Raw genomic sequence first — 17,498 nt, forward strand, 5'->3', positions numbered from 1 at the left:
TATAACGACCTATATGTTACCTCAATGAAGGAATATAGTAACAGACACATGGCCAACAACTCTTACATACATCTAGCCTACTAAAGATTACTAAAGAGATTTATAGTTTCAACTGGACAGGGCTACGTGGATGAGTGAGCTCACAACATCACACCACGGCATTAATTTGGTGTTGGACTCAGGTTTACTATGCTTTTAGCAGGACGTTTGGCTTTGTGCAGTGCTTTTTTTTTTTTAAATTGTGGCTTTCGCCTTTATTTTATTTTTATGGAGGGATAGACAGTAGGCTGACAGGAAATGGGGAGAGAGATGGGGGGGGTGACATGCAGTAAAGGCATAGAGTATATAAAAGGATAGAGACTGAACTTCATGTCAGTGGAAGTTGCTCAGTGGCGTTTTGAAGCACCCGGAAGACTGCCGGAAGTAGCGTCTCAGAACGTCTACTTCCGCATTTGACCACCACATTTTGGTGGTCAAATGGGTCAAATGCAGAAGTGCAACCGAGCGCTCAATGTTAAAGCCCAGCTGCACGGGGTTTCCCGGTCATGAATCCACGGGTCCGCCTGTAGTCCCTCCTCCTACCACTAGGGCCCAGAGCTTCAACGTTGAATAGCCTCACTGGCCCCTTGAGTAAAGGCCGTCGGGATCGGGAGTCTAACCCGCAGTTTACTGCCAGTCTGGATTACCAGCCAAGGTGCCTGGACTGCTGAGCCACGGCCCAGGCCTGTGCAGTGCTTTAATTTGTTAACACACACACATATTTACATTTCATAGCACAATTCTGCAGATATAATAAGGCAGCAGGTAATTAATTGATAATTCATCAATTCTTGTGTACTGTGTATACTGTAGGCCTATAGTGTTTCAGATCCCTAGTTTTAATTCTATTGTCGCTTATTTTGTAATTCAACTGTTTCTTATTTTGTTGTTTGTTTTGTGTGAGCTGATGAAATTAATGAATTGCCCCTCACTTGCCCCAGTGAGATGTGCTCTTGCCTCTAAGCATCAATCATTTCTACAATCAACCGTCTCTTGATAAGACAATTGATAAAAGCTGTGCTACTCAGGAGGAGGGCCTCGTTGTCTTGATTGGCCGATTGTGATGAACAAAACGAGGAACATCACAAACACGTAATTGGCTTTCTGTTTCTGATGGTGTCAAAGGAACAGGCCAGGGCAAATTACTAAAATGTCCTTTTGTAGGCCAAAACCAGACATGTCTGTTTCCCCGAGGCTGTCCCTGCTTTGTGGCAGATGTGACAGTAGAATGTGTAGGGGGGGGTTGGCAATTACGTGCAGTGCTGCAGTGCCCAGCTATAGTAACCCCTGGTTAGTATCTTGTGCTATCACGGTGCCTGCAGGAAGACATGCTTGACTTGGCTCATCATGTCCGTAGAGGTGCGGGTCTCGCTCTGTGGCCTGGAGTGCTCCCTTCAGCGTTGCTCTTAGAGCCTCCTCCAGATAAATGACCACATGCAGCCAGATGGCAGCATCCAGTAGTCAAACCAACATATATCCATGCTTCTCACACATGAGTTAATTTCAGCTCGGTTCCGCAATCTTTATTTAACAGGAAAGAAAGAGCATACATAGGCTATATAAATACCATGAAAGCCTTACAATATTTTTAGGGCCTACTCAGCAAAGTATTTTGTCCGTTTTCCAGGGGCTTCCTGTTCCGCAGCAAAAGAGCAGAGGTGTTTAAAGGATAATCATTTAGTTTTATTTCCCCACTTCTAAAAATAGAAATGGAAAATTCAAATACAGGATACACAAAGGCAGAAATTAACACATGAAAGTCATCTGGCAATTTAGTCCTGTGGTATTTAATCCAGGTATTGCCTCATCAACTAAATCAATGGCTAAAGACCTGCCCCTCCATTAGGAGGTTATCATACCATCATCTGTTAGAAGTCTGTTTAATTTAAAAGATTAATTCAAACTATATGGGAATCCATTTCCTTTTTATGTATACCTTCGCTGCTCTCGATGTTGGCTTTCAGATGCACCGCGCGTGTCTTGCTCCTTTCTTTCCTACGTGTGGCAGCTCTGCCCTTGTTCCTAAGGAGCTGTGTCCAGCATTTACTATTCTGTCCATATCGGGTTACAACTCGGCCGGGGCTGAGTCGGCTCTACCGGATTTTGCAACGCTCGACACGGAAACTCGCGGCCGTCGGTGGTGTCTCCCGTGGCTCAACTTCAGTAGAGACGGCGCCCCTCCATTATTGTCTATGGTGTGCGTGCGTGCGTGCGCGCATCCGGAGCTAATCTCGCAAACCACATTTCTTGTGCACACTGGTTTGACAGTAGGTCAATGTTAGTACCTCAATGCATCCACATGGGTGTTGATCACCATATATGTAGTTAGTACTGTTTTTTACTATATCATTAAAAATATATTTTTGCTTTATTTAGATACATATTTATGCTTTATTTAAATATTTACATACAGTAAACAGTGATTGGAAGGTGAGAGCCGACAGGAGAAATGGCAAAGTCCTGAGCTATAGGCATGCATGGAACCCGTTCAAAACCCGGCTGAGCTACCACAGTAAAGTGTGTCTGTCCACTAATACTCTCAGAGTTAAACGAACAGCTGAGAATTTCATAGTGCAGGTGACTTATAGTAAAGATGTTATGTTTGACGTTTTACAGTTGAAAAGCAGGAATGTTCCTAATGTTCTCACTCAGAAACACTAAGAAGGCAACAATACATAAGATATAGCATCTGTACTGACATCCTCAGTTTCTTTGGATACTTAGTTCATTCAGTGGTGCGTTTATCGATCAGGCAGTGGGACGACTCCCCCTGCTTCCCCGAGTTTCTTGTTGGGCTGGTGGAAGCTCCTGGGGGGGGAACGGAGAGGGATCGATGAGTCAGTGCACCAAAGAAAAGAGCATAATCTAGATCACGCCAGGTCATCACTGAGCACTCAGGTTTACCGATTGGACTCCTGTCGCTTGCATTATGCAGTGTCAATCCTTTCTCCAAGTCCAGTTTTTGACTTCTCTAGCTGCTGCTCTAGTGTCACTGCCCTGCGACGCTCCTCCTGGAGTCTCTGTTCTGCCTCCACACACCTCTGGTTCATCTCTTTCTCTCTGTCCAAAAGGGAAAAAAGGCCTGTCAATGCAGCTTTTCTCTCAAATATCAGCACAATGATAGAACTTCTATCATTCGATATTGACTCTGATATTAGGATCATCAAAAAAAGTAGGAATTAAAAGAATTCCAAAAAGTTAGCACATCCAAAAATGTAAATAAATAGCAATTTATACTACATTTGTATGTGTTATCCAGATGAGCCATAGCGTCCCAATTTGTGGCATGTCATATGCAAACATTCACTGAGAATAGCAGCTCTTCCAGCTCACAACAAGTCGTATATCATCAATTTGTGGCGTAGATTTGGTGTAGACTAGATGGACAAAACAAGGGGACCAAGTATAGACCCTGGGGGACCATCTGTCAACTAGGTATATATATAGGGTTAGGTTAATGGATAATACAAATCCTGGGTGCTCGGGTGCCTGCCCACCAGGTTGTGGGTTCAAATCCGCCATGGTGCATCCGGCTTAGTTGAGCTTCTATACAAATACAATTGACTTGTTTTGCCATTGGTGATGGAAAACTAGCCAATGACTGTTGTGGTCTTGGTCAAGAAAGAAGCCCACACACTGTGGTGATAGAAACTACGGTGCAATCCACCTACACAGATAGTAATTCAATAACTTGTGCTTTCAATGAAAAGTATACTGCTGTCTGCAGGGATAATGTACATTGAATTGAACATTGTGTATTACTTTTCCTGCTGGAGCTTGACCACGACTAGGAGTCTGTCTTTCTCTACACTTGCAGCCTGGTACAAAGTCCTGTACTCGGTACACTGGGCCATCAGAGAGTTCACCTCAGTGGGACAATGTTGACATCTAGGAGGAGCCAAACCACCACTGAAAAAAGGGAGGAAAAAACCCAAGATGTGGATCTCAGATTTCATGTGGCCAGTATGTGATGTCTGGGCATCTATTCTACAACATCAGTAGTATTATGTCATTTACATATTTGGGCAAAGCTTCGGCACAGTCTTCCATTGACTCCCAATATAAATTTAGTTTTAAAGTTAATTATTTCAACGTATAAAACATGAGTGCTGGTCAGTCCAGTGGTTCGCAGAATTACCCCCACACACAGACTCACCTCTTCTAGACAGCCCGTAAAAACACTTGCAATAATGCATGACAATGTTAAATAAAATCACACCCGTGTGAACTGAGTGGTGTAAGGTCTTATATAGACTGATCAGCTGTGGTCTGACGTAATGGCTGACGTAATGAAATCACACCCGTGTGAACTGGGTGACCACTGACCATAGCAACCATGCTCATTTTTTGGTACGAACAGACAGACAGACAAACTAACAAAGCCAGTTGTAGGAGTGGTTTACACCACTCAAAAAACAGATAAGGAACAGATATTATGAGTAACTCGTGAACCTACCTGACATCTAAACTAGTTGGTGCAGACTGCACCAGCTTATGGCCAAGTTTTGTAACCGAACTGGAAGAGAGGAAGCTATAGTCATAAATAGAACATATTACAGAAGACATTCACAGAGCCATGACGCTAAATCAATAGGCTGAAATTTGAGCAAACACCATAGCTCTGTTTGCATCAATGTTTAGATTTGTGTCCATGATTTATTTATAAGTTGTCAAAGATAATTTATGTCAAGCATCTGTCTGAGCAATGTCCAATTTTAATCGAGCAAACAATATTTCATAATATTTTTTAATAGTTTTGAATGTGATGATCATTATTAGCACGCCTACCGTGCAGAGCTCATTCTTTTGTTAATGTCTCCCTCTTCTGTCGGATATGTGGAACTGCATGTAGCGGTCATGCAGCTGGCCTGACTGTTTCCATCCTCCCTCTGCAACATAGGATTGAAATGAGCACTTTCTTGACAATATCTTAATAGTGTTTCATAATATTAACATTTTACCCTTTCATCTTTTTTTGTGTTCTTATGAAGAAAGTAAAGTTGCATTTCCAAGTTCTGTGACAAACAATAATATGATGAAATATATTGGGTAAATTGGGTATTTTCTACTGTTTCTATCCATATCCCATCTTCGTGGGCTCTACTCCTCTGAATAATGGAACTACAGTATAATGTTCTTATTATACAGAAGATGTCTGTTAACTTAAAAGGAATATTTCACTTTCAAATGAAGTCATTAAAAGTACTGAAAACATCACAGCCCCCTCGCACATTAGAATGTCCTAAGTTAGGACATTCATTCTAATGTCCTAACTCAGTCTTGTAAAATGTATTCATATGATGTAATGTATTTTATGTGTGGACCCCAGGAAGAGTAGCTTCTACTAAGGTAGTAGCTAATAGGGATCCAAATAAACAAATAAAAATGAAGAATTCACGGCCTCTTTCCCATGACTTTTTAAATGCATTTTATATATATTTTTTTAATGTTTATTCTATTTGAAAGTGAAATATCCCTTTAATGAAATACAAATGATAAAAAAGGAAAGGGAAATGAATTCTCAAATGAGTGACTAAAATTTAGCTTTACTTAGAGACAGACTTAGAGACAGACAGGAACCTGACGGCAGAGAGGAGAAAGTTATGAATCAAAGTTATCGAACCAGGGGCGTTCAATTTTCAACTCGCATTTTGCTGACTGTTGGGACTGCAGGGAGCATCAATTCATTGCTGGTTTCCAATTAAAAGTATTTTTTACCTTAAAGGAAATCTGCTGGATTTCCTTCTCCAGCTCCTTCACCTTGGCCTCCTTCTCAGAGACCATCTGCTTGAGCTGCAGGACGAGGGTGCTGTGCCTGGAGGCCTCACTGCTCGGCTGCAGACCCCCCGGGGTCTTCTGCAGGGTCTCCTGGTCCCGTGCGTCTTGCTGCTGCAGGGTGAGCCGGCTCAGCACCTCCTGCATCTGGGTCTGCTGCTTCTGCAGGAGGGACGCAGGACGGACATGCTTAACCCATTTAGACCTGAGAACTATTCTACAAATGTCTTCTAAATCATGAGTTTTCTGAAGAAGAAAAAAAACATGTTTCTATGTCAGTGATTCTCAAACTATTTCATGTCAAGGACCCCCAGAATTATATGTAATTGGCTGCCAAATATGTTGTTCCAGGCTCTACTACTCCCAGCAGCAAAGATTTGAGTTAGACGTTCGCTCTGAAAGAATATATATTCAAAGATTTGCGCCACATTTTCACGATTTTTCAAAAATAGCAGACCTACAATACAAGCTCGTAGGCACTCGGTGCCGTGCTATGAGCTTGTAGATCTGCTATTTTTCAATATCTAAAGAATAACATAATGAATGGGTTAAGCCTCATTTATACTCTGCAGTACGAGGGGTCGACGGCGATGCAACACGTTATTCGATAGTAAATCTGTCCTTGTCTGAAAGTGACACAGTTGTGCAATTAAGCCTTAAACGTGTATTAGTCCAAAATAAAAATGGATGTGTATCTACTATACAGAATTGGCCCTATCTTGGGCGAGCCTTACCCTTTATCCTTAAACTTATATGCCATATTTTACTATCTTGAAAAACATTTTAAATAGTTCAACTAGCCGATCTACACCGACACATTGTGTTGTGAGCTTGTAGATTAACTATTTTAACTATTTTAAAATGTTTTTCAAAATAGTAAAAAATTGCAAATAAGTTAAGGGGTAAGGGGTGGCGCAAGATATAGCCCTATATCCTTAAATTCCAGAAAGCTCTGTGTAACTGTCTGTGCAGGAGATCCCTGATGTCGCAGCACTGATAGAGGACAGATTTCATAGTAGGTACTGCACTAACTACTCGGAAAATGGGTGCTTCACTAGTCAATACAAAAACTATATTACACCATAACGTTTTGTTTACACTTGGTTACGTGGCCGTGTTTTATGACAAAGATTATGTCTTCTGGACTGAGAAAAGTGCATTAACGTTTTTCTTGTGACATGATCACCAATTACCCTTGTTTAGACAGGTCTTATATGAAACAGACACTACCAGGCAGGATCACAGTCCTGTTACGTACTCAAACAACCATGGAGGACCCATTAACAGATCCAAAAAGAAATGCAATAAACATTATGTTTGACAGGCTCATTGTATCTACTGTGAACATCTATCAAAACTGTTGGTCTATCCATAGAATTGTACACTTCATTTTGTTTTTATGATGACAAATATTTTTCATTGACCTCATGACTTACGAGAAGGGCATCCACCAGTTCGTCATCATGCTTGCCCTTATCCAGGAGAGTGGATATCTGGACCTTCAGGGTTTTTACTTCGGCAGTCAGAGATTTGTTTCTGGCTTTAGAGCCTTCCAGCTTCTTCTTCACTTCTTCATGGTCTTTCAGGAGTGCCTCATAGTCTGCTGTAATCCTCTGCCAAGTCAAATCAAATGGGGAGGACACTCGTACTCAAACTAAATTAATATCTCAGTTGAATTAGTTAATTTACAGTGAACTGAGTGATTATATTACCTCAAATGTCTCTCTCTTCTCTCTCTCAATGGTGCGAATGTAGCCGAGGTTCCTGTCCTGAGGTGGTGTTTTCTGCAGACTGCCGACCCCCAGAAACTCTTCCTCAACACTTAACACACTCGACTGCCTCCGTTGGGCTGATTGGTTTAACTGCTGCTCAAGGTCCCGGACCTGGACACACAGAAATTAGACAAACCTGTCTCCCCTGCTGGTGCATTAAGTGAAAACCCCTCTTGGTTGTAAGAATACATACAGTAGGTGTTATGAAAACATCACTATTCAATGAATTCAGCAATCTTACCCTGGCCTGAAGAACTAAAATCTGCTGAGAGCGACCCCGGAAGCCCCCTGGGGAGCTCAGTATCTGCTGGATGTTGACCTCCTCTCCAACCTCACTAATCAATACCTGTAACAAAAATAGCAGCCTTGTTTATTTTATCATTATTTTGTAATTCATAATGTACTGTATAAACTACAGCATGTTTGTGACCTGTGGCAAAGACCCTAGGTGTCCTAACCTTTGCCTCGAAGCTCAAGTAAAAAACATAGTTCGCACCTGCTTTTTCCACCTAGGCAACATCTATAGAATCCGTCCAATCCTTTCCACCCCTAAACCTCCATAAAGTCATCAATGCCCTTATTTCATCACGGTTGGATTACTGCAATGCTCTTTATTCAAATCTCAACAAAGGATCCATACACCGCTTACAATTAGTACAGACTAGACTAGCTAGACTTATCAAAGACACATTTCTACAGAGAGGCCTTCTTAACCCCCAGAACTTGACACCTTTATTCCCCCTGATAGTGTTGTTATATTTTTGGTTGTAGTTCTTGTGGTGTTTGTGATTGCTTGATTGTTTTAATTATGTTGTTAAGCACTTTGAAACATTGTTTAAAAAGGTGCTATATAAATAAAGTTTATTATTATTAATATTACTTCCATGTTCACAGCCACTTTGCTACAGGACACGATGATGCTTCATTGCTATGGATGTATTTATATAACCACCAACACAATCTCCTATTGAACAAATGTGTCAGGTGTTTGATACGGAAGCAGTGTTGCTGTGAACAGAAATAAATCTATACAATACATTATAATACTGTACTGCTGCTACCTTATGAGCTATTTTGAGCTCCTGTTTAACAGCTTGAATCTGGTTGCGATATTCAGTCATTTTGAACTGGGCAGCAGTTAATTTTTCCTGCAGAGATTTCATCACCGGGTTGTTCTGTTGGTGAAAGAAATACACATTTCTGGGGTTGTCATTATTATAATTAATACGATAACTTCAATATCCTAATATTCACCTTTTCTACATACCTCCTCACCATCATCTGATGACCTCCCATCCTGTATTTTTGTGCCAATCCTTTGCCCAGGTGGAGAGAGTAATGAAACGGTCTGTAGCTATGGCCGAAAGTAAAAAAGGAAAAGAATATATAATACAAATCGTCATTCATTTACACATTCCCTTCTTAATTTGCTAAAATTTGATTAAAATGTTATTTAATCTCAAACGCATACATGATGAGTTTTTGAACTAATGAATGTGTTCATGTGGCTTGAAATGATTACGGTCCATCCTAACCATATTACAGTTAATCCATTTTGACCTGAGATCAGATTCTAAAAATGTCTTCTACATCCTGACAGTTTTCTGAAAAAGCTATGTTTCTATGTCAGTGGTTCTTCGATTTTTCAAAAATCGAAGAACCACGATTTTACAAGCTCGTAGCGCGCCACTCGGTGGCGCACTATGAGCTTGTAGATCTGCTATTTTTCAATAGCTAAAGCATAACATAATGCTAACACCAAAAGGGGTTCCCGCCCTGAATGGGTCAACACCAATGCCATCATCACCTCTTTCTCCAGCTCTTTGACTCTGTTGCTGCTTTGCTTTGCTTTAATCCTTTCTTGTTCAATTTCAGCTGATAGCTCTCTATTCTTCTTGGACAGCTCAACGATCTTGGTGGCTGCAGCATCCCCTGCCAAGCCAGATGTGCCTGAATAACAGGGATGACAACCGATTTTGCACAATGCTAGAGAATATATTAACTCAACGGATTGTTTGCTGTTGCTATAATACCTGCTAAAGCCAGTCTGTCTTCCTCCCTTTTCCTTTTCAGGTGCTTTATTTCAAAGTCCTTTTCACTCAGAAGCTTGAAGAGACGACCATTCTCATCAGTTAGTTCCCTCACTTGGTCTTGTAACTGATTCTGTAGTAGTCTGTAGTAGGGATTTAAGTGAAACACTCAGGATAGGAACAGACTTTTTTTTCTCTCATAATAGCAATATGCAAGATATCGGCATTTGGCATACATTACGTAACGTACTACCTGTGCAAAAGTAAACACACAGGAAATCAATGATGGCATGTTCTCCCCGTGTCCCCTAGGGTAGGTACTCTCACAAAAAACATGCAGTAATCCTGGTCTCTAAACTGCCTCCCCCTGGCCAGCCGGGGTGCCTGATGGAGGGGAAAGGAACTGGTTGGAATAACGTGTTCCTTCCATGCGCTACGTCCAACCAGGGAAACTCCCCCCTGTCAGGTGTAAAGGAGCAACTTGGACACTCGTGCATGAGTTCAAGGCCGTTGCTCTCCCCAGGTTGGCGGAGGGTGTGTAGAGCCCAGGATCACATTGGATAATTGACACAGGGGTGAAAAATGGGTTACAAAATCGTGGGATTAATTTAAAAAGGAAATCAATGATGGGAATCAATTCATGGATCTCACCTCTCATTAAGGTTTCCGGTATGAAAAGTATCTAGCTCAGACAGGTTCAAGTCATCCAGACTACTGGGGGTCTCCTGGGTCACACAGGCAGGACTGTGCAGTTCTTTATCCTTTTTATGTAATTTTCTTTGGAGACGTTCCTCCTGCTGTTTCTGCAGAGCTCGGAACTGGTGCTTTAAACTGTCATTCAGCCCACCATCGTCTTCCATGATCTGCGGATCATTGCATATAGGTTTAAAAGACAACATAATGCTGGTGATGGCTGAGGAAGGCCCATATTTTGATCCCATGAGCAGAGAACTGAGTAGTAGGCTATACAAGCATACATACAGTGCAATTTACCTTTACCTCCAGAGTCGACTAATATTGAAGACAGAACTCGCTAAATGAAGTGGTGCCATGAACAATTGGCAAGTACTTAATTACGTTTAACAAATAATAGCAATGCCAAAGTGACATGATGAGGCACTATTAAATAATGCCCCCCAGAATCATCAATAAAAGTTATAGACCTGTGGCTGTGGGTACCCTACAAACAATAAGGTCTTATAAGGAAGAACGGGTAGGTTTACTTACATAGATTAAAATGCTTATGTAATTAACACACTTTTTTGAAGTGACAATGAATTATTTTTATTTTAAAAAGACGGTCGAAGGCCGATCAGGAATTAAAGCAGGCCTGTGAAGGCATCGTAGCATGGTAGCAGCAGCCTCCACACAGTAGAAAGTTTAATATTGCATGCATGTTAGATCATAGATGGCAGTGCAATATAAATGTATAACTCACCTGTCAGTTGTTAAGCTACGATCGATTAGGCCTACGCGATTTTGTGTTGAGATGTTAAGACAGTTCAGTGGCCTACTATCAGGGCTTCCTGTGACGCTGACCGCACCGTGATGTATAGCCTGTACCCATAGCACAGAAACCTGTTTACGAGACACATCAGGGCCACCAAGTCTCGCGGGATAATGCATTAAATGCAACAATTTGCAAGGGAGGGGGACCAGAGTCTGGGGAGTAAATCTGTGCTCTGCTGCCAAGATCAATGTTTACAAAACATAAATAAACAAACCCGTAGGGCGGTATTTCCGCGTGGGTAAAGTGCCCAGTCTACATTAGCTACGTCTACTTTGTCAACCTGTGGAAATAAAAATAGAACAAAATATTGTACAATTTAAAGCGTCTTCTTCCAAAAAAAATAAGGTTAACCCCGAAAATGTTATGGTGGTGATGTACAATTCTTGATAATGTCGTGACTCGCTTTCTGTTGCTTTCCTCGCTTGATGCTTGGGGAAAAAAAGGGATAGGCCTATGCACGATAGCATTCATCTCCGAGTCTGGAACGTAAATGCTTTTTACAAACAAAATGTTTTCCCATTATACCACAGCACAAATCAACTTTATAAATAGCAATTGTTTTAACAGTATTTATACGTGTAAATAAATCACACTTGGCATGTAGCTGATGCAGGCCCTCTGCCAATGGTCTAAATAGGTGAAAAATACATATAGGCCTACAATTTAACTTTTTAAATACTTTTAATCGCATTTTACAATCGCACACTGACATTCAACTTAATTTTAACAAGTCTTCAAGCGAATCACAAATTGTACTGTACAGTTGATGTCGTCATTGCCGCAGCTCAATTTGTCATGATTGTGCCTTCAGTTAGAATGTTGAAAACTGGCCATTTTCACAAGTTCAAATACTGTACCTCAGATATGCCAATTAATTGTAATGTAGCCATCTCTGATAAATTAAACATTTCAAAATACCAAAGATGTTTACAGGAATTCTTTCACTAATAATTATTACAAGAAATTACCTTTTGCTGCCAAATTATGTCTTCAAATAGGCCTATGCTAGATGTGAAGCTGAATCAATACCATATTTTTCATTTGTTTTGGCCATTTGGGAGCAGGCATCTTTACAGTTTCCCATTGTGTGCCCATTTCAGAAAAGTAGGCTAAGGTGCATACACTTTTGGCAAGAGCAAATTAAAAAATATAAATCTGGGGGAAAACAAACAAAAGAAAAACAGTATGCAACAAAGGTAAAAAAAAAAAAAAAAGTTTCAAGAAACCAGTGTACAGTGACAGTAAGTGAAATAGTATGTTTTATACTGCGGTATCAAGGAACCATACTGTATACTGTGGTATTATCCTAAATACTGCACTGTGAAATTGACTGTACTGCCAATGGCTACTGTTAACAAACATAATAGTATTCAATCAATCAATGAAGCAAAAACTTCTCAAATAGTTATCATTTTGATTCATGACTCAGTTTTTTTCTGCTGCACAAAGGCATCATCACTCAATCACCGAATCTTAAAAACAATTTCAGATTATCACAGCTTCTTTCACAGGAGTAGTAGCACTTATATCCTCTTATGTAGTTTATAGTCTTAAAACCCAGAAGTTAAGTTTGTGTGTTTGAGCCATTGGTTTCTTTAACAGATTTCAAAGTATGTGGTTAACATAAGCCTAGGAGTTTCATGTTTTCTTTGACAACATAAATCAAACCCATAGTGAACCACATCTTTAAGCCATGATATGCTTTAAAAACATATGTTGCCAACAAGTTGCTCTATTAACAGTTGTCAAAAAAACATTACACATCATTACAGGTGGGCTAGAATGAAACTTCAGTGACATGACACCAGTACTTAATTGTATCCTAATGTAAGCTTTCTCCTTGTATGTGTGTATTGATTTGTGGATCTTGTTGAACAAAACATGAGAATATCATAAGGCTTCATCCAAACCCTGACGGATAAATTCCATTTGCTATCTGCGGTGAGATCCTATGACGGGTTTCTTTGAATCCCCCCTGGGATCAGTAAAGGTTTATCTAATGAAAAAGACACTAGAACACTGAAGAGAATCTTTAAGCTTCAAATTAAATGTACCAAATATCTTTACCTATAATAATAATACCTATAATCAATAACTTAGACTATTTACAGTGGCGGTGTGGTGAAGGATGTGAATAGAAAAATCTACACATCTGCAAAAAATAAATGTTCTACAACACCTTAATATGAGGCAATATTAAGGGATATACTGTTAATACAAGTCCAAAGAGAGTCCATGCTCATTTATGAATTTGATCCAATGCTTTTTGTTCCAATGCTTTCTGGGCTTCTCTGGGTTTCACAATGTAATCATTGTACATCGAATAGATGACACCTGAAAAGCACAAGAAAAAAATGTTTAAAACACAGAGTACAAATTCTAACGAACCACAACAACGACAGCCCAAGTCATTACTACTTTGGTAAAACCACTTGGTTGGCACAAGAGGCTGGTTGCACGGTGCACCACCTGACACAATGTGCAATTTTAGTTATAGCGTAAATGGCTTCTAACTAAGTAAGTATTTCTGGTAGGAGAAGAGGGAGACCCACACACTGCCACTTGCTGGTTCAAGAGCTTTTAGCAAGTGGCTCTAAACAAAACCGGGTGTGCGGAAGTCTTCTCTTCGTGAGTAAGTATTACTAAAATGAAAGTTGATGCACAACACAAATTACTGTATATACGGAATCTTGCACTTTGCACGATAGATTACATCCCTTTTGGGTTATTTATGACGGCAGTAATTTAATATTAAGTCAACACCAATACTGGGGGATAAAATGTAGCCTAAACAGTTTTATAATTATGAGCAGTCGAGTTTCTTCCAGGAAATAAAACATCTGGGTTTCCGAGGCTAATGCACTACTAACCAAGTCTTGCCATAATGCCAGAAGCGTTTGCCTACAAGAAGGGTTGCAGTACAGAGGATGTGGTTGTCACACCGGTCCACTTAATTACGAAACACCTAGATAATGAGAATCTTGCAAGGGTGATTGATTCTCTTTTTAGACTTCTCTTCAGCTTTCAATACAATACTGATATTCTATAGTAGGCTTCTTTCCTGATAACAGAGGGTGAACAGAAAGAACCCTTTCCTCAGCATTAACTACTAATGTGGGTGCTCCCCAGGGCTGTGTAAGCTCAGCTCAGTGTACTTTTTACCCTTTATACTGACAGCTGTCGTACTAAGGAATGTCTGTCTGAATGTCGCACTGACACGCCAGACCAATACATTCTAAAGTACTCAATTATACAGTTTTGATTTGAAAAACGCTCCCTCATTAATTAAAAGACAGAATACATTGTTTTTAGTGCACCACTAAAGATACAGAGATCCCGCATTACTATTAATACTGATCAACCAGGTATAATCGTATACATCCCTAGTAGTAGTAATAGACCATCTTTTGTCATGGAAAGATCCAATTGAATCAGTGGGTAAGAAAACAAAGCCAAGACTTTATATTAGTAAGATCCTTTGGTGTAATTAGACAGATGATTCTTCTTTTGTTCTTGTTTGTGCTTCAGTACCACCTCCTGCACCTGGTATGAAACTCGCAACTGCTGCAACAACTGAACATGTGTTCAAAGCTTGTGGACAGCCACTTGAGAGACTCCAGACAACAGTATGCTAAGGTTGGCAAGGGATATCACTTCAAACACTAGCTACTTTTTTCTATAGGGAATAAAAACGTCCTGCCTTCAGGAAGTTGATAAGGCGATCCAATTATATGCAATAAGGTTAGACTGAAGAAGACCACTCCTTTGTCCTTTGAGACTTAATCTAGAGTCTGGCCAGGGGTAGGCAGAGTGGTGTACATTGCTCTTGTCTTTGATGTCATTTATCGTTTGTGTTATGTCACACGTGTGTATTACAGTATGTGTGTGAGCTTATAATAAAGTAATATTGTATCTTATAATTAGTTGTGGTGCAACAATCATCGAAATATTTAAATAGGCTACCTGTAGGTTACTGCATTCTTTTGTTTTTCCATCTGTTCTTCTGAGAACAAAGTAGGCCTCTAGTCTACTGTGTTATGGGGGGCTATTTAGATGGGTGGAGAATATTCAATCTGTGTCTTCCTCACCTGTCTTCCACCAAACATGTGTAGTATCACTCAACCGGAATGCAATATTCTCAAGAATTAAGCTAGCAGGAGTTGCGTTATTGGTATTATGATGTGATTACACCCTTAATCACATCATACCAAGTTTAAAACGTTTGAAATGCGAGTATGCAACATACATGGTATCAGGCTTCAGAGACATTACCGAGCACTGATTTTAACCAGGTTATGAATTATTTTTTCTCATGGCATTCATCATTCAACTTGCATTGATCCATGAATGGAGCTTGTGACCTGTGACCTGTGACTGAATCCAACTGAACACACGGAAATAGAAGGGTAAAAGCCATAGGCTATTTTCTGTTGACTTGAAAAAAGGTTTCCATGATCACTCTGGTTAATGAAACACTTATAATACAATACTCAGTTAGTTTGGGTAACAAAAAATATATAAGACCTTTTAAAAACAAATTTTAAAGGGCCCACAAACACCCTGCACAGGTGACCAGATTGAACATCTGATTAGACGTTATTATAACCCTGAGGCCAGAAGGTGTGTTGACCATCTGTGTGGGCATGCTTGTTTACACAGCCTAGCCCTAGGGCACTAGGGGGTCTGGATGGTCCCTGGGCTGGCAAGATGCATTTAAGCCATGTGTGAGAGAGGGGGTTCATTTTGACACTTGCTTTGGCAATGTAATGTAAACATTTTAGAGTTGTGGGGTCTGAGGAGGGCAGCTGGGGGATAGAGAGGAACTCTGACAGACAATGACTGATGTTTTTGTTTGTTTTTCTTCAAAACAAATCTCATGTTTTACCTTGTGTAGAAAATTGTTTGTTCTAGGTCACTAGTTACAAACTGTTGCTGCTGCTGCTACTACTACTTTACGCCCTAACTTGGCATTATGTTCAGCTAGTGCAACCTCAGCCCAGTTGAGCAAACATACTCTGGTGATAATGCAATTTGAATACATGCAATTCTGTCATTCAAATGTGTCTTGACATTCTACATACCTAATGTCATGGCTCCCACTACAAAGCCTTGAGCCATTACACGCATGTGTATCAGGTGAACAGACATCTTCGTCTCCCCTCGACTCTTCATTTTATAAAGTCTCCATCCAACAATGGCAAAGAACCCAGCCATGCCTTGAATAAGAAATAAGACAGACACGTTTTAATTCAATCAAATCAAACCGAATCAAATCAAACTTTATTTCTAGAGCACATTTGCAAAGACCAGAAGGTCAACCAAAGTGCTGTAAAAAACTGATGTAACATGTGGGTATAGTACTGGGTACTGAATGTACTCACCAACAGGAACAAAAGGATTCTCCTTTGCCTTTCGCATGAACTTGGACTCATGTTCACCATCATAAGACATCTTGACTAAAATAAAACATAAATAATAACAATAGTTATAGGTGATCTAAAACGGAACGTTGTGGTGTTTGGTCTTGGAATAAATAACAATCATCTGTCGTGTTGCTGCATCGTCAGCGAGTCTCTCACTAGGCCAGACACACCCACCTTTATCAGAGCTCACCAAAATCCAAATAAACACGCACAGTTTGAACCAAGTCATGTAATCTAAACCAAGCATTTATGTATAAATATTTATATAACATGGCCCGATGGAACAAAGGTTAGACATCAAGGGCACATGCAGTCCCTTTGAGTTTGACCCGTTACGCATGTGCCTCGATGTGCCTAACATTACGCATAATAACGTCATGATTCTTGTGAACCTTATTATTACTTCCTCAAATCCTAGATTTGACAAGATAATAACTTTAAGCCCAAACATATCGAAGGTCGAACAAATGGCACCGACTCAAAGCACGGGGATAAAATATTTGGAAAGAGTACTTCTACCGTAGTTTAAAGGCAACACGTGTGAATTACCAGTATACAAATACATATTCTTACCTTTGTAAAGACTATATTGTTCACACTGCCTCTGAAGAAACAATACGATGTGCTCTCAGATACTGGAAGGAAGGAAGAGGTTACCTCGCCGGCTAAAATATCTCATGTGATGTAACTTTCAGTCACTGTACGTACCTATGACGTAACCGTTGCCAGAGCCGAGCCCACGGCTCTGATAGGTCACTGCTCTCTCATTTCCTGTGTAGAGCCCGCCTACCGTATCCGGTAACATTAAAACACAATTTCCCATAATGCAATAGTGGCCTACACACGTCACGGGCACGGGAGGCGTGATGTTGCGTGGACCACGCGCCCCCTGTGGCTGTGGCCATAAATGGTAGTGGCAGTTCGTAGAAGTGAGGGCTTCTGCTATGAT

At 40.4% G+C, this 17,498-nt stretch overlaps 2 protein-coding genes across 3 annotated transcripts; both read right to left on the bottom strand.

Moving 5' to 3' along the window:
- Positions 1-1,700: 1,700 nt before the first annotated feature.
- Positions 1,701-11,228, bottom strand: ccdc13 (coiled-coil domain containing 13). Of its 2 annotated transcripts, XM_079529904.1 has the most exons (15): positions 11,055-11,228; positions 10,268-10,479; positions 9,620-9,759; positions 9,394-9,536; positions 8,854-8,940; positions 8,648-8,761; positions 7,828-7,932; positions 7,527-7,697; positions 7,251-7,427; positions 5,758-5,976; positions 4,828-4,928; positions 4,496-4,555; positions 3,802-3,948; positions 2,944-3,099; positions 1,701-2,847 (listed from the first exon to the last, which is right to left on the bottom strand). In XM_079529904.1, exons 2-14 carry the CDS (start codon positions 10,474-10,476, stop codon positions 2,967-2,969), a joined length of 1,806 nt encoding a protein of 601 aa, XP_079386030.1. In that variant the 5' UTR covers positions 10,477-10,479; positions 11,055-11,228; the 3' UTR covers positions 1,701-2,847; positions 2,944-2,966. The 2 variants fall into 2 exon arrangements, with proteins under 2 accessions (XP_079386030.1, XP_079386031.1); XM_079529905.1 differs by lacking the exons at positions 3,802-3,948; positions 4,496-4,555.
- Positions 11,229-12,089: 861 nt separating this feature from the next.
- On the bottom strand, positions 12,090-17,244 carry higd1a (HIG1 hypoxia inducible domain family, member 1A). The gene is made up of 4 exons (XM_079529488.1): positions 17,123-17,244; positions 16,508-16,582; positions 16,208-16,342; positions 12,090-13,460 (listed from the first exon to the last, which is right to left on the bottom strand). Exons 2-4 carry the CDS (start codon positions 16,575-16,577, stop codon positions 13,366-13,368), a joined length of 300 nt encoding a protein of 99 aa, XP_079385614.1. The 5' UTR covers positions 16,578-16,582; positions 17,123-17,244; the 3' UTR covers positions 12,090-13,365.
- Between the last annotated feature and the right edge of the window lie 254 nt (positions 17,245-17,498).

The sequence above is a fragment of the Electrona antarctica genome, assembly GCF_951216825.1.
Source record: "Electrona antarctica genome assembly, chromosome: 19".
In the NCBI taxonomy this organism is placed as follows: Eukaryota; Metazoa; Chordata; class Actinopteri; order Myctophiformes; family Myctophidae; genus Electrona; species Electrona antarctica.

What these genes read in the sequence shown, in the direction of transcription:
- ccdc13 (XM_079529904.1), bottom strand. Translation starts at nt 10,476, where the DNA reads ATGGAAGACGATGGTGGGCTGAATGACAGTTTAAAGCACCAGTTCCGA. An exon ending in AGCTCAAAATAGCTCATAAG is followed by an intron (nt 7,933 to 8,647) that starts GTAGCAGCAGTA and finishes TTTTTGTTACAG; the next exon opens with GTATTGATTAGTGAGGTTGG. An exon ending in TTTTAGTTCTTCAGGCCAGG is followed by an intron (nt 7,698 to 7,827) that starts GTAAGATTGCTG and finishes CTGTGTGTCCAG; the next exon opens with GTCCGGGACCTTGAGCAGCA.
- higd1a (XM_079529488.1), bottom strand. Translation starts at nt 16,577, where the DNA reads ATGTCTTATGATGGTGAACATGAGTCCAAGTTCATGCGAAAGGCAAAG. An exon ending in GAATCCTTTTGTTCCTGTTG is followed by an intron (nt 16,343 to 16,507) that starts GTGAGTACATTC and finishes TTCTTATTCAAG; the next exon opens with GCATGGCTGGGTTCTTTGCC. An exon ending in AGTGGGAGCCATGACATTAG is followed by an intron (nt 13,461 to 16,207) that starts GTATGTAGAATG and finishes TGTGCTTTTCAG; the next exon opens with GTGTCATCTATTCGATGTAC.